General features: G+C 50.6%; 1 protein-coding gene across 1 annotated transcript; it reads right to left on the bottom strand.

The window, feature by feature from the left end:
- Positions 1-59: 59 nt before the first annotated feature.
- LOC147108591 (protein-glutamine gamma-glutamyltransferase E-like) lies at positions 60-26,801 on the bottom strand. The gene is made up of 3 exons (XM_086006045.1): positions 26,592-26,801; positions 22,841-23,023; positions 60-373 (listed from the first exon to the last, which is right to left on the bottom strand). The coding sequence occupies exons 1-3, from the start codon at positions 26,599-26,601 to the stop codon at positions 60-62; spliced, it is 507 nt and encodes a 168-aa protein (XP_085862171.1). The 5' UTR covers positions 26,602-26,801.
- Positions 26,802-27,025: the final 224 nt, after the last annotated feature.

Here is a 27,025-nt window from a genome sequence, read left to right as displayed (position 1 = left end):
GGTACAAAATGCCAGTGGATTCATCAACGTTTTAATGGATTGCACAAAGTTGGTCCGTTTTAAACTAATATAAGCCCGTTCTCATTTACAGCTAATTCTCTAAATGCAGAACCAGTTTTAAAAGGCTCCTTACCTGTGCACCATGGGTTGAAAAGTAGGACGAACTCCCCAAGCCTGTGGCTGCTGCACAAGTGTTCTGCTGACCTTAGCAGAGTTAAAGTATATCGTCCGATCTTGGCATTTGGAGATGAGGATATGGCCAGGACCAATGTGGTTCCAGTGCTAGAAACAACTGCTCCACTCCACTGCTTTGTATTAATTGAATGTAATAAGAACAGGACTTTGGTTCCAGATGTTGTTGAAGGTTTTGGCCCTAAAGTAAGACAAGAAAAATTAAATTAAGCCCACATCCGACCAGACCGTAATTGTATGCTAACAAATCAACCAACTCGGTTTTCTGGAGAATCCCCATCTTTTTCAATGTTAACTAAATAAATAGGCCCATTATATTTCAAAAAGTAGTTTAAAGTATATTTTGTGTCATTTTTTAAATAGCAATATATTTGTGGTGGCTTCTGTACAATCCTGACATTTTTCTTATTGTAATATAATTCTGATTACAATTGGCCGGAATTTTGTCCAGGTACGCGGGTTGGGGGCGGGGGGCCTCCGAGGTGAACGGGAACCCTGGGAGGCCGAGTTTCCCACAGGCTCTGCTGACTTTAACGGCAGGGCCTGATTTGCTTGTGAGGCCTTGGTTTACCGCCCACAGCCAGCCAGATTGAGAGGCTGGCTGGCTGCGGGCGGGAAGGCCTGCAGAGAGGGAGCGAGGGGTCAGTCCAGGGAAGGGATCGCAGGGGGCTCGGCCGGCGGGGGGCGTCAGGGATCGGCTGGGGGCGGGGCGGGGGAGGATTGGCTATCGGGGGGTTGGGGGGAGTGGTTGGGGATCAGCAGGGGCTCGGTTGGGGATTGGGGGGGCTGTTTTCCGATCTCGGGGAGTGGGTTAGGTAGGGACCCTGGATCCAGGAGGTTGGTATAAAGCCACTTACCTCCTGGATGCAGCAGTCCCCACCTTGGTTTAACTGCTGGGTTTCACAAATTGTGTGAAATCTGGCAGTTAAATTCAAAATGGAGGTGAAAAAAGAGGCTTTCAGCCTAATTATAATATTTAAATTGACATACCGCCCCTGGGAGCGGGTTGGTCGCCCGTCCCCCGCCCCGCCTCCACTAAAACCGGAAGTGGGTGGGTTGGAGGCAGGGTCAGGTTGAGAATCCCATTTTTAACAATTTAACTGCGCTCATGCTCCAATCCCACCTGTTTTTTTAGGGGAAAATTCCGGCCATAATAAGGTGAATCTTCTGCTCTGGACCTTAGCTCAGGGCGAAGTGGTTACAGTAGGCTTCATGCGCATTGATTTGTTTATAGGCAATGTTCAGATTTCCTTGACCCATCTCATTAACATCAAGCAAGTGGTCTCCTGATATGTGTAACACCAATATTGGGAGCTCACAGCTTTGTGGGTGGGAGGTCCAGTGGGCTGCTAGCTCAAACATTCTGCAGGTTTTAAAGCCTCCTGTGCTTGCGGGAGGTGACTTCAGTTTCATAAGGCTGTGGCGGATCGCCACCTAAACGGGCGCAATCCACTTTTCTGTCCGTGGACAATAAATTGGGCACCTTGCCTTTAAGAAGCATGCTGCCTTTAAGGCATGACAAAGGAGTGGGCATCGCCCTCAGTGTGTACACAAAAGCGCGGGCGTCACCCTCATTCTGTTTTCGGGTTTAGCAGAGAGAAGAGCTGGGGCAGCCATCTCTCAAGAGAATGTAATAAAAGCCATGTGTTCCTCAGATCAGTTCGGCCTCCATTCGTGTTCCGTGGCAGCCTCAACATTGGTGACCCCAACATGATTGTGTGGCGGATCGCCACCTAAACGGGCGCAATCCACTTTTCCGTCCGTGGACAATAAATCGGGCACCTTGCCTTTAAGAAGCATGCTGCCTTTAAGGCATGACAAAGGAGCGGGCGTCGCCCTCAGTGTGTACACAAAAGCGCGGGCGTCGCCTGTATTGATTTCTTTGTGGGTTCAATGACGAGACATTTATGAAAGAGAATGTCTTTTAATCTAAAGTATGTTCAACTCTGTTAACAGCATTACAGGAGACACCATCCTAGAGATCCATCTAAAACGAAACCAAAACTAAGCTGCTTGTCTCTCACATGCCCTCTGCTGGTCAGGCATAAATAATCAATCAGGCAAATATGCTGGTAAGGCATAAATAATCAAACAGGCAAATACCACCACTATTTGCTGATATCATTACATCTCCCTTTCTTAAAACAAAAGTATTTTACTTTTATCTAACAACATGTTTTCTTTGTATTACTCTGCATTTTAACTGTAACACTTAATGAACTTACATTATCATTATCATGATCAAGGTTTTTTAACCTTGTTTTGTGTGTTCACATGAAATATGTAAATACCTAGAACTTGAAGAAAGAATAAGATAACATTACTTCCTTCTATAACAAGAGTCCTTAAACTTGCTCAATGAGTCTCTCAGGAGGCTTCACGCGTCTTGAGGATTTTCTGATTGATTGTCCTTGAATCTGAGTTGTTGCCTCAGATGATGATTTCTCAGCTGTGTGATCAGGTTGTTCAACAGTATCAGTCTTTTGACCTGCTGTGTGATCAGGTTGTTCAATAGTATCAGTCTTTTGACTTGCTGTGGCTGGTCCCATGAGAAGATCCCGACGATTTCTTCTCAGAACAGCACCCTCATCTGTCTGAATGGTGTATGATCTTGGTTGAACTTCACTCAGGACAGTTCCCTTCTGAGTCCATATGTTTGTTTTGTCTTTGAACCTTACTTAGTCACCAGTGTGGAGTTCAGGTAGGTTTTGTGTTCCTCTGTCATAGTAGTACTTTTGCTTTTCTTTCTGTTCTTTGAGCTTCCTCACTTTCTCCCCCTCTTTTGTTTTCAGGAGGTTCTCCGGGATGGGTAGGTTTGACCTTAGCAGACGTCCCATCAGGAGTTGAGCTGGTGACATACCACACTCGAGCGGCGTTGTGCGGTATACAAGCATGCTCTGGTAGAAGTCAGTTCCACCGTCTTATGCCTTGTACATCAGTCTTTTCACTGTCTGGACCGATTTTTCCACTAGTCCATTGGACTGTGGAAAGTGAGGACTTGACGTTGTGTGGACAAAGTCCCACTCTTTGGCAAAGTGTCGGAAACTTGCATTGTAAAACTGGGGTCCGTTGTCTGTGAAGACCTCGCTTGCCACGCCATGTCTGGAGAATATGGCTTTCATACATGTTATCACAGCATCTGCAGTGGTGGTGTACAGTCTACAAACTTCTGGATACAGGGAGTAATAGTCTGTGATGACAAGATAGTCCTTCCCTTGACATACGAATAGGTCAGCGCCTACCTTCTGGTAAGGTCTGTCTGGCGCTGGGTGTGGCTTTAGTGGTTCTACCGGATTGCTTGCTCGATATTTCAGGCATATTGTGCAGTTTGACACCTCATTTGTCACATCTTGGTTGATTCGTGGCCAGTACATCACCTCTCGTGCTCTTTTCTTACACTTCGATTCCCAGATGTCCTCCATGGATCCTTTTTAGCATCTCTTTTCTCAGACTCTTTGGGATAACTATTTGACTTCCTTTGTAGATGATGTCTTCGACCACTGATAGTTCCACCCTGCAGTTCCAGTACTCTGCCATGTCAGGTGAGCAGTCTTGCTTCATGTTGGGCCATCCATCCAAGATGCTTTTCCTCAGTCGTCTCAGTGTTTCATCTTTGTTTGTCTCAGTCTTTATGAGCTCCATTTTTGCATCTGCTATGGGCAGTGCACTTGTGATCATGTCCACGGAGGCGTTCATTTTTTCATCCATTTTGGTGTTTGCGGGCTCTCTTGGGTCAACAGCTCTGGACAACGTGTCTGCTGTATACATCAGCTTACCCGGTGTGTACGCAACATTCAGTGTATAGCGTTGCAGCCTGATCATCATTCTTTGTATTCTAAGCGGACAGCTATTCAGTGGCTTTTGGAACAATGCAATCAAGGGCTTATGGTCAGTCTCTACACTGATTGCTTGTCCTGCCACAAACTGGTGAAATATTTCACAGGCGTATGTGATGCTGAGCAGCTCCTTTTCTATTTGAGCATATCGCGTCTCCGCGTCTGTCATTGAGCGCGATGCATATGCAATAGGTTGCCAGTCGTCATATTTTTGCAGAAGAACGGCACCGAGCCCACTCTGTGATGCATCTGATGATATCTTGATGGGTCTCGCTGGGTCATAAAACCTCAGAACTGGTTCCTCTGTGAGCAGTTTCTTTAGATCGCTCCATGACTTCTCATGCTCATGATTCCATTCCCATTCTATGTTCTTTTCAGTTAGTCTTCTCAGTGGCGCCATCTTTTCTGAGAGGTTGGATATGAATTTACCCATGTAGTTGATCATTCCATTAAACCTCTGCACGTCCTTTTTGCATTGTGGCTTTGGCATATTCTCAATGGCGGACACCTTTCTGGGATCTGGTCTGATGCCCTCACTGCTAAGGATATCTCCCAGGAATGTCAGTTCTGTCACCCCGAGCTGGCATTTCTCTCTATTCAGCTTCAGGTTTGTTTTCCTTGTTGCTTCCAGCACTTTTTTCAGTCTCTCGTCATGCTCAGTTCTCGTGGTTCCCCATACTATGATGTCATCCATTGATGTATCAACTCCCTCCAGGTGCTCATAGATCATATGGATAGTTTTGTGATACACTTCAGGAGCTGAGGCAATGCCAAATGGTGACCTTAGGAATCTGTATCTGCCAAATGGACTGTTGAACGTGCACAGTCTTGAACTTGCCTCGTCCAATTTCATCTGCCAAAATCCTGATGATGCATCTAACTTGCTGAAATACTTTGCATTTGCAAACTGTGACATGATTTCCTCACGTGTAGGAAGCTTGAAGTGCTCTCTCTTTATTGCTCTGTTTAGATCTCTTGGATCCAGGCAAATTCTGAGCTTTCCATTCTTTTTGTTCACAACGACGAGGGAACTCACCCACTCAGTTGACTCATCTATCTTCTGAATCACGTTCAGGCTTTCCATCCTGTCCAACTCTGCCTTCAGTTGCTTTTGAAGAGCAAACGGAACTTTTCTGCATGGATGTATGACCGGTGTCATACTTTGATCATGTGTTCTCCTGGAAGGCAGCCTAGACCCTGAAATAGGTCGTTGTACTCTTTCATGAGTTCATCATAGACTGTCTCTCCTTCGCTTTCCACAACGAGGACTCTCTTTACCAGGGTCAGTCTCTCACAGGCTATTAAACCTAGTATGGCTTGCACATCCTTTGGCACCACGATTAATGCTAGCGTGTGCTCTCTGTCCTTGTGTGTCACTTTGACAATGCATCTTCCTTTCACTGGTATATCAGTACCTGAGTATCCTGTCACTTTCACTTTTATTCCATGTATCTTTGGTCTGGGTCTAATTTTCTTAAAATCAGTCTCTGATATCACATTAACTTGTGCTCCAGTATCCAATTTAAATGGAATGTGTGTGTCATTCACTTTTAGTGTCAACATCCAGTCTCTTTTTTCTTTTTTGTTTTCAGACACAACATCTACATAGAACTCCTCTATCTCGCTTTCATCTACTGCATGGACCTTGCTTTGTTGCGCTTGGTTCTTACAGCAACGGGCATAATGGTTGTTTTTGTTGCAACTATTGCATGTTTTACCATATGCTGGACCCTTTTTTGGTGTATGCTGTGTACCGCATCGACTACATGACTTTCGATTGCCCCTTTCATTTTTGTTCGCTGGCCACGCCTCTTTTTTCACATTGGCGCTCTTTTTGTTAAACGGTTTGTGTCCGTTCTTTCTCACTGCATCCACATTGCAGCTACTGTCACTGAACAGCTCCTTTGCCTGCGACTTCACAGTCTCTGTAGCCCTACTATGGCTTTTCCCAGGTCTAGATTTTGCTCTCTTAGCAGTCTTTCCCTTAGACCATTATCTGGAATACCACACACCAGTCTGTCTTTTATCAGCGAGTCTGTCAGTCCCCCAAATTCACATGTTTTGCTTCTGTTTCTCAGTTCAGTCACATACTGATCAATAGTCTCTCCCGTTTTCTGTACACATGTGAAAAATCTGTGCCTCTCAAACGTCACGTTATGTTTAGGTATGCAGTAGGCCTCAAACTGTTCCATTATTTTATCCAGCTTCATTTTGTCTCCATCAGTAGCGAATGTGAAGTTATTATACACCTCCAGCGCTTCATCACCCACGACATGTAAGAACACTGACGCTTTCATTTTATCACTTTTCTCGTCAGCTCCGATTGCCGCTAAATACAACTCCAAACGTTGTTTGAACCTTCTCCAATTTTCAGCCACATTACCTGTCAACTGAAGCTTCGCCGGTGGGTGTAATCCTACCATTTTTTCACTTTGTTAGCTATTCTCCAATGGTAAGTAACGATGTTCTCTTTTGGCTTGCTAATATGTGGAGAGCTGATTTAACTTCAGATTTTTCCTCTTCTCTTTCAATCACTTCTGACACCATGTATTGATTTGTATGTGGGTTCAATGACGACACATTCATGAAAGAGCTTGTCTTTTAATCTTAAGTTTGTTCAACTCAGTTAACAGCATTACAGGAGACACCATGTTAGAGATCCATCTAAAACGAAACCAAAACTAAACTGCTTGTCTCTCACATGCCCTCTGCTGGTCAGGCATAAATAATCAATCAGGCAAATATGCTGGTAAGGCATAAATAATCAAACAGGCAAATACCATCACTATTTGCTGATATCATTACATCGCCCTCATTCTGTTTTTGGGTTTAGCAGAGAGAAGAGCTGGGGCAGCCATCTCGCAAGAGAATGTAATAAAAGCCATGTGTTCCTCAGATCGGTTCAGCCTCCATTCGTGTTCCGCGGCAGCCTCAACATTGGTGACCCTGACGCTCAGAACGTATTCCGAGCACTGCAATGGCGGACACGAACGCAGTTTCCGTGAAACTGCCGGAGTTTTGGGAAAACCAGCCCGAAGCCTGGTTCCTCCAAGCTGAGTCCCGATTCCGGCTGCGACACATCACCACAGATGGGACAAAGTATGACTACCTCGTCGCATCACTCGGTAGCTCCACAGTCACGAAGGTCTGGATAGCGCTGCAGAACTCACCAGAGGAGGGCAAGTATGCACATCTTAAGGCCACGCTCCTTAAAAAATTTACGACCTCGACATACCAGCGAAACTGCCGCCTCCTCGACCTTCCAGGCCTCAGTGACGCCTCACCGTCAGACCTCCTCTCCCACATGCTCTCACTCACCGACGAGAGCCCACCCGGGTCCCTCTTCCGCACGCTGTTCATCCGCCAGTTACCTCCCAGCATCCGCCCAGCGATCGTGGCGTCCGGCCTCACGGACCTAGAAGCCCTGGCCGGCGAGGCCGACAAGCTGCTGTCCACTCACTCCAGCCGCGACGTCGCTCCGGACCTGGCAGCCACAGCCTGGGCGTGCCCCTCACCGGCCACCACGCTGCCACAAGGCCCAGCCACGGGGCCCACGGGGCCTTCGCGCCCCACAAACCCGGGCTACTGTTACTACCACGCACGGTTCGGCGCCAGGGCACAACGGTGCACACCTCCCTGCTCCTTCAAGTCCACCCCCGTACCAGCCCCTGCGATGGCCGTGGGCCACGCGGGATCCCTGCTGTACGTCACGGATGACAAAACCGGCCGCCGGTTCCTGTGCGACACTGGAGCTCAGCACAGCATCATCCCGGCCTCCGCCCTCGACATCCAAAAGGGCAAACGAGGACAGGCGCTGGCTGCCGCTAACGGCTCGGACATCCGGACGTATGGCACCCGCACAGTCACCCTCGACCTCGCTGGTCGCCGCTACCGATGGGAGTTCATCACTGCCAAGGTACTCTCCCCTCTCATCGGCGCAGACTTCCTGTGCGCCCACGGCCTACTGGTAGACATCCCTCGACACCGCCTCGTGGACATGAACACTATGTCCCCCATCCTGGGCGCCATGGCCCCCCGTCAACCCGCCAACATGGTGTCACAGTGCCACGCTGTGGTAAACCACTGTTATACCTGTCTGTATGTGTATGTGTATTCCACTAGGTACAGGTCTGGACATGCCTCGGCTGACTCCTCCCACTATTCCAGGTATATAAGTGACTACCTCCCAGTCCCTTAGTATTCTGGACGGGTCGACCACTCGAGACTAGACCTTCATTCTTTAGTTAATAAAAGCCTGGTTGTTACTCGCTTAACCTCAGTCTTTTGAGTAATTGATGGCGCATCAATTTTATTAACTAAATTTTTTATAATGGAGAAGATCCTCACACCAGCATGCCTGGACCTGGACAGTCCGGAAGCGGACGCTTCCACCAAGTTTGCTCACTGGCTCATGTGCTTCGAGGCATTCCTGACTGCCTCCACTGCGGTCGTAACGGATGCGAACAAACTGTCTGTCCTGATCTCCAAGGTGAACCACCGAGTGTACTCAGTCATCCGGGACGCGACCTCGTACACAGCCGCCCTCCAGCTCCTCAAGACCCAGTACACGCTCCCTGTGAACGAAGTTTACGCCAGGCACCTCCTGGGGAGTCGACTGAGGAATACCTCCAAGCACTGTCCGTGCTTGGCCGGGCCTGTGGGTGTAAGGCGGTAACGTCCACTAAGTACACGGAGGAACTGATCCGGGATGCCTTCGTAGCGGGCCACAGGTCCAACTACACCCGACAGCGACTGCTGGAGCAGAGTGACCTAACCCTCGACAAAGCCTCCGAAATTGCACTAACGCTGGACGCAGCCTACCGGGGCATGGATGCCTACTCCTCTGCACCGTGGACGCCGCGGGGAACGACAATCTGGGACACGGTAGGACAGCCCCATAGCACCGCGCCACCCCAGCCACAGCCCAACAACGGCCCAACCACCGCAGCAGTGTCCCAAAGCCAGACAGCAGTATCCCAAGGCCAGAAATGCTACTTCTGTGGCCAGGCCAAACACCCCAGAGCGCGCTGCCCGGCGAAGAATGCGACCTGCTCGGGCTGCGGGAAAAAGGGACACTACGCTAGCATCTGCAAGGCCAAAGCCACCCCGAACACCAGCAGCGCCGCGTGTGGGCCGTGCGAGCCGCCATCTTGGGCCCCCAACAGCGCCGCGTGTGGGCCGTGCGGGCCACCATCTTGGGCCTCCCCAGCCATGTGCGAACCACCGCAGCAGCAGCCATCTTGGACGACTCCAGCCACATGGGAATCATGGACGCCGCCATCTTGGACACCAGCCGGGACGCAGCAGGCTGCCAACACCCCCGCATCCGATACCCGCAGCGACACATCGACCCCTACGCTGGCCTCTGTTACGCTGGACGAAACGAGACCGCACCAACTAGCTCGGTCCAAAATGGACGTTAAGGTAAACGGCCATGCAATAAACTGCCTTTTTGACTCCGGGAGCACAGAGAGCTTCATCCACCCCGACACGGTGCGGCGTTGCTCTCTCCCAGTCCTGCCTACGCACCAGCGGATTTCTATGGCCGCCGAGTCCCAGTCAGCGGACATTGGCGGCTACTGCGTGGTGACACTAGTAGTAGACGGGACTGTGTTCAATAATTTTAAACTCCTGGTCCTGCCCCAACTTTGCGCTGCCGGTCTACTGGGGTTGGATTTCCAGTGCCACCTCAAAAGCGTTACGATGGCGTACGGTGGCCCCCTCCCCCCACTCACAGTCCGCAGCCAGCAGCCTCCAAATTGCCCGCCGCGCACCAAATGCAACCTCTCCACACTCAGAGTCACCCCCCCCCCCCACTGTTTGCTAACCTCACCCCCGACTGTAAGCCCATCGCCACAAAGAGCAGGCGATACAGTGCCGGGGACAGGGTTCTCATCAAAACCGAAGTGGAGCGGCTCCTGAAGGAGGGGATTATTGAGGGCAGCTCCAGCCCCTGGCGAGCCCAGGTTGTGGTCGTTAAGACCGGCGAGAAACAACGCCTGGTCATTGACTACAGCCAAACAATAAACCGCTACACCCTGCTGGACGCCTACCCACTCCCCCGCATAGCTGACATGGTCAACCAGATCACGCAGTACCGCGTCTTTTCGACCATTGACCTGAAATCAGCGTACCACCAGCTCCCCATCCGCCCCGAAGACCGCCAGTATACTGCTTTTGAGGCAAACGGCCGCCTCTATCACTTCCTTAGGGTTCCCTTTGGCGTTACCAACGGGGTCTCTGTCTTCCAAAGGGAGATGGACCGGATGGTCGATCAAAACGCGCTGCAGGCCACTTTCCCTTACCTAGACAATGTGACCATCTGCGGCCATGACTTGCAGGACCATGACGCAAACCTCGAGAAATTCCTCCGCACCGCCCAACTCCTGAACCTGACATATAACAAGGAGAAGTGCATATTCCGCACAGACCGCCTCGCCATCCTTGGCTGTGTTGTGGAACACGGAGTCATCGGTCCCGACCCGGACCGGATGCGTCCCCTTATGGAACTCCCACTGCCCCACTGCCTAAAAGCTCTGAAGAGGTGCCTAGGGTTTTTTTCCTACTACGCCCAGTGGGTCCCCTACTATGCAGACAAAGCCCGTCCGCTGATCAAATCCACCTCTTTTCCCCTGATGGCAGAGGCCCGCTCGGCCTTCCACCGTATCAAGGAGGACATTGCCAAAGCCACCATGCACGCAGTGGACGAATCCATCCCCTTCCAGGTGGAAAGCGATGCGTCCGACTTCGCTCTGGCCGCCACCCTTAATCAGGCGGGGAGACCTGTGGCATTCTTCTCACGAACCCTCCAGGGCCCGGAGACCAGACACTCCGCGGTCGAGAAGGAGGCCCAGGCTATTGTGGAGGCTGTGCGTCATTGGAGGCACTACCTGGCCGGAAAACGATTTACCCTGCTCACTGACCAGCGTTCAGTTGCTTTTATGTTCAACAACAAGCAGAGGGGCAAAATCAAAAATGACAAGATCTTGAGGTGGAGAATCGAACTTTCCACCTACAATTACGAGATCTTGTACCGGCCTGGGAAGCTCAATGAACCCCCAGATGCCCTATCGCGTGGCACCTGCGCCAGCACGCAGATCGATAGGCTGAGGGCCCTCCACAATGACCTCTGCCACCCGGGGGTCACCAGGTTCTTCCACTTCATCAAGGCCCGCAACCTGCCTTACTCCATTGAGGAGGTCAGGACCATGACCAAGAACTGCCAAGTCTGCGCTGAGTGCAAACCGCACTTTTATAGACCAGACAGAACCCACCTGATAAAAGCCACTCGCCCTTTCGAACGCCTGAGTGTCGATTTTAAAGGGCCTCTCCCCTCCTCCGACCGCAATGTGTACTTCCTCAACATCATTGACGAGTACTCCCGTTTCCCGTTCGCTATCCCCTGCCCGGACATGACCAGTGCCACGGTCATTAAATGTCTGAACAGCCTCTTCACCCTGTTCGGTTTCCCCAGCTATATCCATAGCGACCGGGGCTCATCGTTTATGAGCGACGAACTCCGCCAGTACCTGCTCGATAGGGGTATAGCCACAAGCAGGACCACCAGTTACAACCCCCGGGGGAACGGACAGGTGGAAAGAGAGCATGCAACAGTTTGGAAGGCCGCCCTACTAGCCTTAAAGTCCAGGGGCCTTCCGACCTCCCGCTGGCAGGAGGTGCTCCCCGATGCGCTCCACTCGATTCGGTCACTGCTCTGCACTGCCACCAATGCCACCCCTCACGAGAAAATGTTTGTCTTCCCAAGGAAGTCCACATCGGGGACAGCGTTACCGCCATGGCTGACGTCCCCAGGGCCGGTACTACTGAGAAGACACGTGAGGACCAATAAAATGGACCCCCTGGTCGAGAGGGTCGACCTCCTCCATGCCAACCCCCAGTACGCTTACATTGCGTACCCGGACGGGCGGGAGGACACAGTCTCCATACGAGACCTCGCACCCTCGGGGACCGCTGTAACCCACTACCCATTACCACCCCCCCCCACGACACCCTCGGGGACCGCTGTAACCCACTACCCATTACCACCACCCCCACGACCCAATATCCAACCCCAGCAGCCGGCTCGCCTTGGACCGTCACCCACGAGGACTACACTCCAGTGCCCCAGACTACACGGGACGCGACGCCGGAAGCTCCACCACCCCTGCCGTCGCCACGTCGATCACAGCGGCAGACAAGACCTCCGGAGAGACTCCAATACACAAACTTTTAAATACACTTCACCCCGCCGGACTCATTTTTAAACAAGGGGTGAATGTGGTAAACCACTGTTATACCTGTCTGTATGTGTATGTGTATTCCACTAGGTACAGGTCTGGACATGCCTCGGCTGACTCCTCCCACTATTCCAGGTATATAAGTGACTACCTCCCAGTCCCTTAGTATTCTGGACGGGTCGACCACTCGAGACTAGACCTTCATTCTTTAGTTAATAAAAGCCTGGTTGTTACTCGCTTAACCTCAGTCTTTTGAGTAATTGATGGCGCATCACACGCCCAGGCCACGGGTGACTACTCAGCACTCTTGGCCGAATTCCCGGCCCTCACCAACCCGACCTTCTCCGCGGAGGTCGCCAAACACGGGGTGGAACACTTCATCCCCACCACAGGCCCCCCAGTGTACGCCCACGCCCGCAGGCTGGACCCGGCCAAACTGGGGATCGCGCGGACCGAGTTTGCCACTATGGAACAGCTCGGCATCATCCACCGCTCCAACAGTCCCTGGGCCTCCCCACTCCACATCGCCCCCAAACCAGGCAGGGGTTGGCGCCCCTGCGGGGATTACCGCCACCTCAACGACGCCACCACCCCTGATCGGTACCCCGTGCCGCACATTCAGGACTTCTCGGCTAGACTGGCCGGCCGCTCAGTCTTTTCCAAAGTCGACCTGGTGCGCGGCTACCACCAAGTCCCCGTCCACCCCGCGGACGTCCCCAAGACGGCCGTAATCACCCCCTTCGGGCTTTTCGAGTTCCTGCGGATGCCCTTCGGCCTCAAAAACGCGGCCCAGGCATTCCAACGGCTCATGGACTCGGTCCTTCGGGACCTGAAGTTCCTGTTCGTCTACCTGGACGACATCCTGGTTGCCAGTTCCTCCAAGCAGGAACACCTCGAACACCTTTGCATCCTGTTCGGGCGCCTTAGCGACCACGGGCTCATCCTCAGCCCAGCCAAGTGCCAGTTCGGCCTGGACAAGATCAACTTCCTCGGCCACCACATCACCCATGCTGGGGCCATTCCCCTGCCCACCAAGGTGCAGGCCGTCCAGCAATTTCCCCGCCCCACCACCATCAAAGGACTCCAGGAGTTCCTTGGGATGGTGAATTTCTACAACCGCTTCATCCCCAAAGCGGCGTCCCTCATGAGGCCCCTGTATGAAACCCTCCAGGGCAGGAGCGGCAAGATGGCGGTCGAATGGACGGCAGATGTATCAGCCGCCTTCAACTCCACCAAGACCGCGCTCGCCAACGCCACCCTGCTCGCGCACCCACGGCCCAATGCCAGAGTAGCGCTCACCACGGATGCCTCCGACCACGCGGTCGGCGCCGTGTACGAGCAGTGGGTCGACGGCGCCTGGCAACCACTTGCCTTCTTCAGCTGCCAACTACGCCCCCCGGAGGTCAAGTACAGCACCTTCGACCGCGAGCTCCTCGCGCTGTACCTGGCGGTCCGCCATTTTCGGTTTTTGCTGGAGGGCCACCCCTTCACTGCGTTTGTCGACCACAAACCCCTGACATTCGCAATGGCAAAGACAATCGACCCCTGGTCCGCCAGGCAGCAGCGCCAGCTCGCGGCAGTGTCCGAGTTCACCACGGACATCCAACACGTCTCCGGCCGAGACAACGTGGTAGCCGACTGCCTCTCCCGCCCCGCCATCCATACCGCACAGCTGGCAGTCGACTACGCTCAACTCGCAGCAGACCAGCTCACGGACCCTGATCTGCTCTCCGCACCTACCAACCTACCAGGGCGACGCCTGGCCGACGTCGCCTGCGGCCCGACCGCAGTCACGGTCAAGTGCGACATATCCCTATCTCAACCTCGGCCCGTCGTCCCAGCGTCCTGGCGCCGCCGGGTATTCGAGATTCTCCACAACCTCTCCCACCCCGGCGCCCGCGCATCCATCAAATTGGTAGCCAACCGCTTTGTCTGGCGCGGCCTTCGCAAGGATGTGCGTACTTGGGCCAACTCCTGCCTAGCCTGCCAACGAGCCAAGGTGCAGCAACACACGAAAGCACCCCTCGAGGAGTTCACCGTCCCTTCACATAGATTCGACCACATCCACGTGGACATCGTCGGGCCCCTGCCGCCGTCGCAAGGCCACACGCACTTGCTGACGATCGTCGACCGCACCACGCGCTGGCCCAAGGCAATTCCACTGACCTCTACCACCACCGCCGACATCGCCAGAGCCTTCGTCAGCACCTGGGTCGCACGGTTTGGCATCCCCTCCGACTTGACGTCGGACAGAGGTCCGCTATTTACCTCTGAACTCTGGACCGCCATCGCACGCAATCTCAGGGTGACCATTCACCGCACCACAGCGTACCACCCCCAAGCCAACGGACTGTGTGAGCGGTTCCACAGATCCTTGAAGGCATCTCTTCGAGCCAGCCTCCAGGACGGCACCTGGACCGACCGACTCCCGTGGGTCCTCCTCGGCCTGCGCTCCGCGGTTAAAGAAGACCTCCACGCATCGGCAGCAGAGCTCGTGTACGGCCAGCCGCTGCGCGTACCCGGCGAGTTCCTGCCCACCGCCACGACACCCTGGTCAGCCGACCAGCAACGCCACGACTTCGCCTCACCGGCGCTACAGTTCGCCCGGTGCCCATTGCCCGGCACGGTGAATCCACCTCACACGTCCCGCTAAGCCTGCACCAGGCACGGTTCGTTTTCGTCCGGCACGACGCCCACCGTGGACCCCTTCAACCCCCGTACGACGGGCCCTACAAAGTGCTACAGGCTGGGGACAAATTTTTCGACCTACAAGTGGGCGACAGGACTGAAAAAGTGTCGGTTGACCGACTCAAGCCAGCACACTCGGAGCCCGGTGAGCAGGTCCCAGTAGCTTGTCCACCGCCACGCGGCCGACCTGCCCTCAAGCCAGTACACCCGGCTGCTCCACGCCCGGCCGTTCCACGTCCACCGGCGTCCTACAAGAGCCGCTCCGGCCGGCCCATCAGACCGCCGCACCATCTCGTCCACACCTCCTAAGCGGATTCTGGGGGGAGCTGTGTGGCGGATCGCCACCTAAACAGGCGCAATCCACTTTTCTGTCCATGGACAATAAATCGGGCACCTTGCCTTTAAGAAGCATGCTGCCTTTAAGGCATGACAAAGGAGCGGGCGTCGCCCTCAGTGTGTACACAAAAGCGCGGGTGTCGCCCTCATTCTGTTTTCTGAAGAGCTGGGGCAGCCATCTCTCAAGAGAATGTAATACAAGCCATGTGTTCCTCAGATCGGTTCGGCCTCCATTTGTGTTCCGCGGCAGCCTCAACAAGGCAAGGCTTATGGAAACAGCTGAGGGAGTAGCAGGAAGATCACAAAGGTGCTAGTCTGGAGGTGCTACTCAGCCGGATGTGGCTCAGGAGGGCTGCAATACTTGGAACACAAGGCCACAGAAGTGTAATGCCAGGTGTCTAGCAGGGGGTGGCCACACATGTCAACTCAGAGACCAATACGAAGCAAAGTTGTTGCAAGTCAGAAAGAAGCTTAGGACCTCACAAGCTCTGCAAAGGTTGCTTCAAGAACTATTACGTTCTCTGAAGTGTATTGGAACATTACACTCTTTCAGGCCCTCAGATTATCTGTCACTCATGATAATGCTTACCATCGATGTCTATAGCTGTGCATAACAGCCAAGAGCAGACAGGAGGAAGGGGGTCACACAATGATTGTTCCCTCAGGTCTTTTAAAGATATTCAAGTCATTTGGCAGAGCGGCTATAGATGTGGTTGGGGATAGAGAAGCTGAAGGTCCTTCAAGCTGAGGCCTAATACCATTTGTATAATTATCTTTATTCTCGCTCTGTCCACTCAGTAACTGACACAAATGTATGCACTCAAGGGCAATAATGTGTGACAAATTCTCATGGAATTAATTTTGTATGAGATTCAACCATTCATCTTTTCTTTTTCTAGATGTAGAACAGGAGTTAATTCAATAGCCAGTGATTCATACCTCATCAGCACTTCACAGCAGCTAGCATTAGTCATCTCTACCTGAACAAACTGAGGGAGTTTCTTCAGGTGAGCTGGACAGGTGGTGTTAGAGGCAAAGGAAAAGTAGGAACTTGTTGTCGGAAGGGCCAGCTTGTTTCCTAACCACATCTGAGAAGCCAAGAGATACTAGACCTCATAGGTTTACTTTACACCATCACTGGTTGCATAAAGCATAGGAATATAGGAAGATAGGAACAGGAGTAGGCAATTCAGCCCCCCGAACCTGTTCTCAATTTAATTAGATCATGGCTGATGTGCACCTCAACCCCATTTACCCTTTGATCCATATCCCTTTGTGATGAAATATTCCATTCATCACTCATCAGTATTTCTCTGCCTGTGACTGTGGTTGGTTTCAGTTTCATTTCCATTGTATTGTACTGTGTAGGGCTCCACCCATACCTGGCTCCTATGTAAGCTGGCCCAGCCTGCAGCACATCCAGTACGGCAGACCTCTGGATGGAAGATACATTCTCCTCTGTGTGTTACCTTCTAAGTCAATAAAAGCCTTGTTTTGTTTCGCTAACATCGAGTCTCGGATTTATTGAGGCACATCAATTTTATTGACTTAATTTTCAACACAATGGATCAACTCTTGAAACCCGAACGTTTGGATTTGGACCAGCATGCTTCGGACGCATCGGCACGCTTCGGACACTGGTTTATGTGTATGGAATTCTTCCTGGACAATTCCGCAGCCGTCAAAGACGCTACGGACGCTGCGAGCATGAAACTCGGAATTCTGCGGAATTGGGTAAGCCACCGGGTTTACCCCCTCATCCAAGACGCCGACACGTACCCGGCCGCCTGCGACATCTTAAAGGCGCATTACCAGCAGCCTACGAATGAGGTGTATGCTAGGCATCTGCTCGCTACTCGCGCACAGCGACCTGGGGAATCGGTGGAGGAGTTCCTAGGCACCCTGAAAACGCTCGGCAAAGACTGCAAGTGCCAAGATGTAAAAGCCGCAGTGTACACTGACGAGCTTGTTTGCGATGCCTTTATCACAGGCCTCAGCTCCACTTACATCCGGCAGAGACTGCTGGAAAAAACGGGATTGGACCTGAAACAGGCTGCGGACACAGCACGATCCCTGGATGTGGCCCAGAGAAACTTGGACGCCTACTCTTCAGCCCGCGCCGTCCACGCCGCCACGTGTGCACCAAGGGCGCCGCCATCTTGGAAGGCATCTTCCCCGCCCGGCAGCCCGACACTGTCGGGGCCCCGCTCTCCCCCCAGAAGCCCTACGACAGCCGCGACGCGTCGGGGACCCAACTGCTACTTCTGCGGGCAGCCGAAGCACACCAGAAACCTGTGCCCGGCGAAAGGCACCACCTGCTTTAAGTGCGGTAAGAAGGGGCACTTCGGGAAGGTGTGCAGAGGGAACCCCGCCGGAAAACCCGCCACCGCCGCGTGTGCACCGTGGGAGCGGCCATCTTGGACGCCATCTTGCCCGACCTCGTGGGGTCCACCATCTTGTGAGCAGACAGCGTGGACGCCATCTTGTCTCGATCAGGGCCCTACAGTGGCATCGGTCACAGTGGACCAGACCAGGCCGCACCCGCTATCCAAATCAATGGTGGACATCGAGGTAAACGGGTGCAGGGTTAAATGTTTAATTGACAGTGGAAGCACGGAGAGTTTTATCCACCCTGAACTGGTGCAACAACTCTCCCTAAAGGTGGTCCCTACTCGGGGTACCATCTCTATGGCTGATAAAACCCAGACATCGACCATTATGGGTTACTGCACGGTACAATTGTCCGTTAACGGAACTGTATACGACAATTTTAAAGTATTAATCATGAAGAATCTATGTGCGAGCGTGATCTTGGGGCTGGATTTCCAGTGTACCACCAAAGCATCACGCTCAATTACGGTGGGCCCCAGCCGCCCCTCACAGTGTGCGATCTGGCTACCCTGAAGGTAAAGCCGCCTTCGCTATTCGCGAACCTTACCCCTAACTGCCGGCCAATAGCGACCAAAAGCAGGAGGTACAGCTGGGAGGACAGGCGGTTTATCGCGACCGAGGTAGACAGGCTCCTGAAAGAGCGCATTATTGAACGCAGCAATAGCCCGTGGCGCGCCCAAGTGGTGGTGGTAAGGGGTAGCGAGAAGAAACTGATGGTGATCGACTATAGCCAAACGATCAACAGGTACACCCAACTAGACGCCTACCCGCTACCCCGCATATCAGAAATGGTGAACCAAATCGCCCAGTACCGGGTGTTCTCCACCATCGACCTCAAGTCAGCGTACCACCAGCTCCCTATCAGACCAGAGGACCGCCTGTACACCGCCTTTGAGGCGAACGGACGCCTCTACCAATTCCTCAGAGTCCCCTTTGGGGTGACGAATGGGGTCTCGGTCTTCCAGAGGGAGATGGACCGCATGGTCGATGACCACCACTTGCAGGCAACCTTCCCCTACCTCGACAACGTCACCATCTGCGGTCACAACCAGCAGGATCACGACTCGAACCTCGAGAGGTTCCTGAAAACCGCACAAAAACTCAACCTCACCTACAACGAGCACAAGTGCGTTTACAACACCACGCGCCTCTGCATACTAGGCAGCGTGGTGGAGAATGGGGAAATCGGACCAGACCCCGACCGATTGCGCCCCCTACGGGAGCTGCCCCTGCCCAACACTCCCAAAGCCCTGAAAAGGTGCCTGGGGTTATTTTCTTATTATCCCCAATGGGTCCCCAACTACTCCGACAAAGCCCGCCCCCTCTTGAAAGCATCCTCTTTTCCGCTCTCTGCTGAGGCCCATGCCGCCTTCAAAAGCATTAAGCGGGATATTGAGCGGGCCACGCTACAGGCAGTGGACGAGAACACTCCCTTTCAAGTGGAAAGTGATGCGTCTGACTTTGCCTTGGCGGCCACCCTCAACCAGGCGGGGCGGCCCGTAGCTTTCTTCTCGAGGACCCTCCAAGGGCCCGAGATCAGACACTCCTCCGTAGAAAAGGAGGCCCAAGCCATCGTGGAGGCAGTGCGCCACTGACGCCACTACCTAGCCGGCAAACGCTTCACCCTACTTACCGACCAGCGGTCGGTAGCGTTTATGTTCAATAATAAACAGAGGGGGAAGATTAAAATTGATAAGATTCTTAGGTGGCGGATCGAGCTCTCCACCTTCGATTACGACATCATTTACCGGCCAGGGGCCCTTAACGAATCCCCCGACGCCCTCTCACGAGGGATGTGTGCCAGCGCCACCGGGGATCGGCTACAGACCCTCCACAATGACCTCTGCCACCCAGGGGTCACGCGGCTGTTCCACTTCATAAAGTCCCGCAACTTACCCTACTCGATTGAGGAAGTTCGGTCCCTGACCAGGAGCTGTTGCACTTGCGCTGAGTGCAAGCCTCGGTTCTACCGCCCAGATAGAGCCCACTTAATCAAAGCTACACGGCCCTTTGAGCGGCTCAGCTTAGATTTCAAGGGCCCCCTCCCGTCCGTCGACCGCAATGTTTACTTCCTGAACATTGTGGATGAATACTCTCGTTTCCCATTCGCCTTCCCCTGCCCAGACATGACCAGCGCCACGGTCATTAAATGCCTCAACAGCCTGTTCTGCCTGTTCGGTATGCCGAGCTACATCCATACGGATAGGGGGGCGTCCTTCATGAGTGAAGAGCTACGCCAGTACATGCTGTCCAGGGGGATCGCCACGAGCCGTACCACCAGCTACAACCCCCGGGGTAACGGTCAAGTGGAGCGAGAGAACGGGACAGTATGGAAAGCAGTCACTCTAGCTCTAAGGACCAAAGGCCTCCCTATCTCCCGCTGGCAGAAAGTCCTCCCAGATGTGCTCCATTCGATACGGTCGCTATTGTGTACTGCCACTAATGCCACGCCTCATGAGCGAATGTTTGTCTTTCCCCGGAAATCCACCTCAGGCGCATCCATGCCGTCATGGCTCTCCACCCCAGGTCCGGTATTCGTGCGAAGGCATGTGAGGGGCCACAAGACGGACCCTCTCATGGAGTCAGTGCACCTACTCCACGCCAACCCCCAATACGCGTATGTCCGGCACGCCGACGGAAGGGAGGACACCGTGTCCATAAAAGACGTCGCCCCAGCCGGTAACGACAACAACCACGACAACAGCAGCAACAACGACCACAGCAACTCTTACCCACCCACTACTCTTTCATCACCCCCGGAAGAACATCGACCAACGGTACCCCCACCAACTACCCCTTCAACAACCCTGGCGGCACCCCCGGCAGAGACCCAGGAGGCCACCGGGGACACCCAGCCGACACCCGCGGCACCACAACAGCCACATCGGTCGCAGAGGACTATCAAACCCCCGAACAGACTAAATCTATAGAAGGGGTGAATGTGATGAAATATTCCATTCATCACTCATCAGTATTTCTCTGCCTGTGACTGTGGTTGGTTTCAGTTTCATTTCCATTGTATTGTACTGTGTGTAGGGCTCCGCCCATTCCTGGCTCCTATGTAAGCTGGCCCAGCCTGCAGCACATCCAGTACGGCAGACCTCTGGATGGAGATACATTCTCCTCTGTGTGTTACCTTCTAAGTCAATAAAAGCCTTGTTTTGTTTCGCTAACATCGAGTCTCGGATTTATTGAGGCACATCACCCTTGATACCCTTAACTCAGTGGTTCTCAAACTGGGGTCTGTGGACCCCTGGGGGTCCATAGAGACTTTCCAGGGGGGTCCGTGAAAAAATCCCAATGGAGAGTGAGCTGGTGCGGAGGAACTGCTGAATGGGGCGGTGAATAGTTACAATAGCGGCGGTTGAACAGTGCACCACGGGATAGGCAGCGGGTTGCCATTATAAAGAGTACACACGAGAGAAAGATCTCAGTCCTGCTCTCCACTCTGAGCGCAGTCAATGCGCACAAAGTTCAGAAACAACACAGAAAAGAACACGAGCAGCACAAGGAGTTCCTCACACAGAAACACAAACAGCAAGAGGATAAGATTAAGAGGCAAAAAGAAGCTCGCAAGAAAATCTATCATGTGCTGGGTCAGAAGGAGAAGCACAAAATGAAATCCAGCCTAAAGGGACCCGAAGAAGCCTGAAGCACTAGGTCTTGCCAGTTCACATGCAGAGAAAGTCGCCTACAGAGAGCTGAAACTGCAAAATGTTCTCTGTATTAACACCAGGGGCCATTGGTCACATTTGTAAAACTTTTCTGGGACTGTAGCTTACTTTATGAGGTTACTGTAAGCAACTTGGTTTTCGTGAAGATTTGGATTCACAGATGCTAAAGTGACAAACAACACACAGTGCAGAGTTAAATACTCCGTGCTCTGTGATGTACAGTGTATTTATGAAAACAGTAAAATTCTTCTTAATGTAAAAAGAAAGAGGGGGAGGAGAAGGAGGGAGGGGAAAAATACTGCGGGCCAGCAGCAGGAGTCGGAGGCGGAAAAGCGTAGGACCAGCTGTTCGGAGAGGAACCGACTGCCTGTAAACAAAGATCCCGTCCTGACTACCAGCCGGCTGCAGCAGCGTCGGGATATGGCCAAAAGGAACAGACCCGTAAATCGGACATACATTACATTAGATCTGTCTGTCCACGATCAAGGGCTGGCCAAGGAGCAAATCTGACACAATAATCTGGGCAGCACTTATATACACTGAATAACCAATGCAGTTGTAATTTTTAAAAAAATCAATGCTTTAAAATCACTATCATTTTATACATACATGCTTGAGGGATTCCCGTTTTGTAAATATCACCACAGCTATATTGCAATTCATTGTCAGAAGATCCTGGTACAGTATCAATACAAGGGGGCAACAATAATTTAGACGGTGGGGGGGGGGTCCGTGATTACTAATCCATTTGAAAAGGGGTCCTTCAACAAAAAAAGTTTGAGAACCACTACTTTAACTAACAAAAATCTATTGATCTAATTCATGAAAATTTCAAATAGCCCAGCCTTTTGGAGAGAGGCCCAATATTCACAGCCTTTTTGGGGAGAGAATTGCAGAATTCCACTAACCTTTTGTGTGAAAAAGTGTGTAGTGTATGTACCCGTCTACCTTTAAGGGAACGATTGAGTGTAACCGTTCACCTTTAAGAGAACTACTTTAGGTGTGGCACTATTTGATTGGCTTCTGTATACGGTAATACCGACAGTGACCACACCAGTATATAAGTGATGTTACAGGATAACTAGGGCAGATTCGCCCTGACCTCTGAATAGTAAAGACCTGTTTGTTTGTATTTCAAAAGTCTGTGTATTTATTTACTGCACAACCCACAGACTTTACAAAGTGCTTCCTGATTTCACTCTAGTTTATAGTCATTCCTTTTGGAGGAATATTTAAGCCCTCACATTAAACTCGTCATTGCAAGTCTCTACAAGAGCCAACGTTCCCTTCTACCACTACAGTGTGGTATGTGCTGATCTCATTGTGTATTACATCTTTCCCATAGAGAAATACAAACTGTACCATTCAAACCTGTTGTAAATAAACTGAGCAAGGTGGGGCTCGAGTGTGAGTAACCAACTATAGAAAAGATTACATTTTTTTACCTTGAAGTTCATATAGTCATTTAATCCTCCCCAATTCATACCTGTCTCAGCAATGAGTGCAATGTTGCCATTGTCTATAATATATTCATCTATGTTGCATTGCACCGTGATGTGGAAGGTCTGTCCCCGCCTGACTATCAGTCGCTGGGTGCTGATCTCAGAGGTCCTGTGCTGATGATTGTTCCTCTCACAATGAAAGTAAGTGATGTAACTCTCTTCACCAACTGCAACAGAATCCACAGGATAGTCAAATTATAAAAGACAAGAGGAAAGAAAACCATAACTGTTCCATTTTATTTTGTGCTAAATGGATATAGTTTCATGTTTTGTAAGTGGAAATTGGTTATTGACTGGTAAAACGGGCTGCCAATTTGCTATCACCCACTTCACACTACTAAAGTCAACACTTGGAATGGACTTCCAGATAGAATAGTGGAACAAGAACCCTGGAATAATTTAAGAAACAATTAGATGCATCAATTGAGGATGGGTGGTGGTGGGGGGTGTGAGGAACTGTAGGGTCTTTCTCGATGGGTGAAATAAGGTGGGCCGAATGATCTTCCTCATCCATAATTATCTTGCGATCTCTTAACTCTTTCTCTTGAAAGAAATGGCACTCCCTAAATAGTATGGTGCCAGAATTGCTAGTAATGAAACTGCTGCCTCTGCAAGTAATTTTAAAGAAAAATGGCACCTCTGCTGCCAGTATTTTGAATATGGGTGTGTTGAGCAGATTGCTCCGAATGATCTTTCCAGGTCACTTACGATCTGTCTTCCTTCCTTCCAGGCTGAATTCTTCTATAGATGGCAACATTTGATAATAACTGGGTGTGTACACTTTGAGATGTTAACTTAAGAAATTGCAGCTACATTTATTCACTTGAGAGAATAAATAAAATGCGAAAAGTATTTAAGCCCAGAATCATATATTGTTTAAAGCAGAACTGGAGGGACAAAATTTACGTGGTTTCAGTGAGCCAGCTCCCAGCATTTACACTACCAAATCCACCCCCTTATATTGGTGGCAAAATCAGAGAACCGTGCTAAAGTAGATCTATGATCTGCTGCAGGGAGGTGCGAGCTGGATACAGCAGTGTAAATGCTGGGAGCCAGCTAACAGACCTCAGTCTCTTGGAAGCCAATCTAAATAAGTGGCAGTGTAGAAGCTGTTTTAAAGGCGGTGGCCTCAAAGCCCTCCTTGACGTATGTTTAATTCCCCCCCCCCCACCACTTCCCATAACTGTGACATAGCACATTGCTGAGAACACCCTACTTGAAATTTTATCTTGTCTCGGATTTTGCATTCATTGATAGCCACACAGAGCGAATAGCCAATAGCAAACAGCTGCGCAAGCATTTAATTCCCATAACAAGTCCACATCAGGCTACTTAAGCAGTATATGAAGTAGGCTGATGCAGTCAAAGCTCTGTAGCCATTAACTGACAGCATCAAAGTATCACTTTTGGATCAGAGACCCTAAGAAGCCACATTTCAATACCAGGCATGCCATAACAGACAAGGGTGAATGGTACATCTAGGGTTCACCATACCTGGGTTGTTGGTAAAGATGTTTTTTCACGTGAAGAAAAATACCACGGTAAGGAGTACAGCAATGGTACATTTTATAGCACATCATATAGGGGAACACAGGCAAGTAAAACTTCTCAGCTATTTAAAGAAAGAAAAACTTGCATTCATGTAATGTCTTTCACAACCTCAGGACGTCCCTAAGTGCTTTACAGTCAATTAAGTACTTTTGAAGTGTAGTCACTGTTGTAAGAAACGCAGCAGTGAATTTAAGCACAGCAAGCTCCCACAAACAGCAATGTGATAATGACCAGATAATCTGTTTTTTAGTAATGTTGGTTGAGGGATAAATACTGGCCAGGACACCAGGGAGAACACCCTTGCTCTTCTTCGAATAGTGCCATGGGATCTTTTACATGCACCTCACAGGGTAGTCAGGGCTTCTGTTTAACGTCTCATCTGAAAGACGGCACCTCCGAAGGTGCAGCACTCCCTCAGCACTGCACTGGAGTGACAGTTTAGATTTTGTGCTCAAGTCCCTGGAGTGGAGCTTGAACTCACAACTTTCTGAATCAGGTGAGAGTGGTACCCCTGAGCCATGGCCAATACCGTTTTAGTTTTATGAATATAGAGTAATAGAGACATCCATCATTTAGTCGCAGCATATCGGCAAGGTTTGCATCTCTTACATCATTCAGTACAAGTATATATATTAGACCATAATTTGCTGTGGCAGGCCATCTAACGGCATCTGCTGTTAGTTAGACTTGCCCTTGCATGTTTAGGTTTTTTAAACTTTTGCATGGCCAGTTGATGAAAGTGCGAGATGATAACGCTGCAGCGAGGGAAATGGGTTCTGGGACCTGAGTGAGCAGGACAGGCAGCTGTGAACCTCCTTAACCTATCAGATTAAAGGACTGTGAAAATAACTTCTGGGGATAGGCATCACAGCTCCACAAAAACAGAGGAGGAAGTCTGGACGCAAAGCATCCAATGTAATTATGTAATGACTCTTCCCATTTTTCCTCCACATTGCGCCCGTAATTTCAGCACACTTCCAGAGCAGGGAAGAGGAAAATCAACTCTATTGTGCCCAGTTTTTGATGGCTTACTTTAGGAAAGATGTCAATGCTATGGAGATGATACAGAAGAGAGTCACTAAGATGATAACAGGGATAAGGGGATTTAGTTAAAAGTATGGACCAGAGAAAACTAGAGCTCCTTTCATTAAAACAACACAGGTTAGGTGGAGATCTGGTAGAGATGTTCAACATCAAAAATTTTGACAAGGTTAATTGGGAAATCCATTGATTGGTCAGCTACTTACTAGAGGGCATAAATTTAAGACCACCATCAAAAGAATTAAGGGAGTGATTAGGAGAAACATTTTTATGCAGAGGATTGTTAGAAATGTTAGATTACATGTTGAAATGCCCTACCTGAAACAGTGATGGAAGCAGAATCCATAAGAAAAAGAAATAATTAAAAGGGTATAGGAAAAAAGCAGGTGAATGGGATTAAGTGGATAGCTCTTTCAGAGAAATGGCACAGGTGCAGTGGGCTGAATGGCTTCTTTCTGTGTTGTAAAATTAAATGATTATATGATTCTATAAAAATAACTGAAGTAAAAGTAATCAACTGCAGCGGTTCAAGAAGGTGGCTCACCACCAACTTCTCAAGGGCAATTTGGGATGGGCAATAAATGCTGGCGTTGCCAGCGATGCCCACATCTCATGAATGAATGAAAAAAAGGCTGATTGAAATCAATAGAGGAAAACATACTTGTTAAAATCAATGAAAATATTTGCATCAAAGAAAGAACAGAGGACAGCGAAACAACAAGAATAGTGCTAGTTATATTAAGTGAAAAAGAAAAACATCTATTAATATCAAGCAAAAACAGATAAGGTTTTCAAAACCATTCAGCCACCAAATGCCAACATGAATGCCACTGTGCTGCCAACTTTTATAACGAGAGATCCTTGCACAGGACCTGTGATACATTAGGCAGTGGGGTTTCTACAATTTCCAATAACAAGTCATTAATCGTCTCAATTGCTGGTACATAGGTAACTTTTTCTTGGTGCCTCCTTTTACATTTCTTTCCTTTCACAATGCCACTTTAAAAAAAAGAAGCTGTTTCTACCGCACCCTCTTTCATTAAACTGTTAACTTTCCTAAATGTTTTCTAAAGAAACCTTTCTTCCTTCTGTATCCGCCACCCCACGCACCACCCCAAAATAGAATGCTTCATCTCGACTCACGTGCTGCCATGTTTCTGTCAATGAAGTGAAGTGACCTGACCTCTCCTCTCCTCTCCTCTCCTCTCCTCTCCTCTCCTCTCCTCTCCTCTCCTCTCTGGTGTTCTTTCTGTAACTGTCAGAAAGTCTGCCAATATTTATACTTTCAACTTGTTTGTAATTGGCTGCAGCATTTCTTCAAACTGTCTCTCCCTGTTAACTGGGCTGGGGCTGAAGTTGCCCAACCTGTTATGCCTATTTTCAAATCTGACAGCTGTCTCCAGTGACAACATAATGAATCAAGTTAACCTTTTTGAGGTATGTCATTTTTTTCTTCTTCCACTGTTGGTTTTCCTCCTCCTCCAGGCGAGGCACTCCTTGTAACTGAGACAGTAAAATAAACTACACTCAGGCATGCACTTGGCCAATTCTCACTTGCAAAGTTTCTACAGTAGAGC

Source organism: Somniosus microcephalus, chromosome 13 (assembly GCF_052327205.1).
Source record: "Somniosus microcephalus isolate GS21.2 chromosome 13, FLI_Smic_1.0, whole genome shotgun sequence".
NCBI lineage: Eukaryota > Metazoa > Chordata > Chondrichthyes > Squaliformes > Somniosidae > Somniosus > Somniosus microcephalus.
The sequence above is the reverse complement of the archived record's forward strand: the minus strand, read 5'-3'. Positions and strand labels throughout refer to the sequence as shown.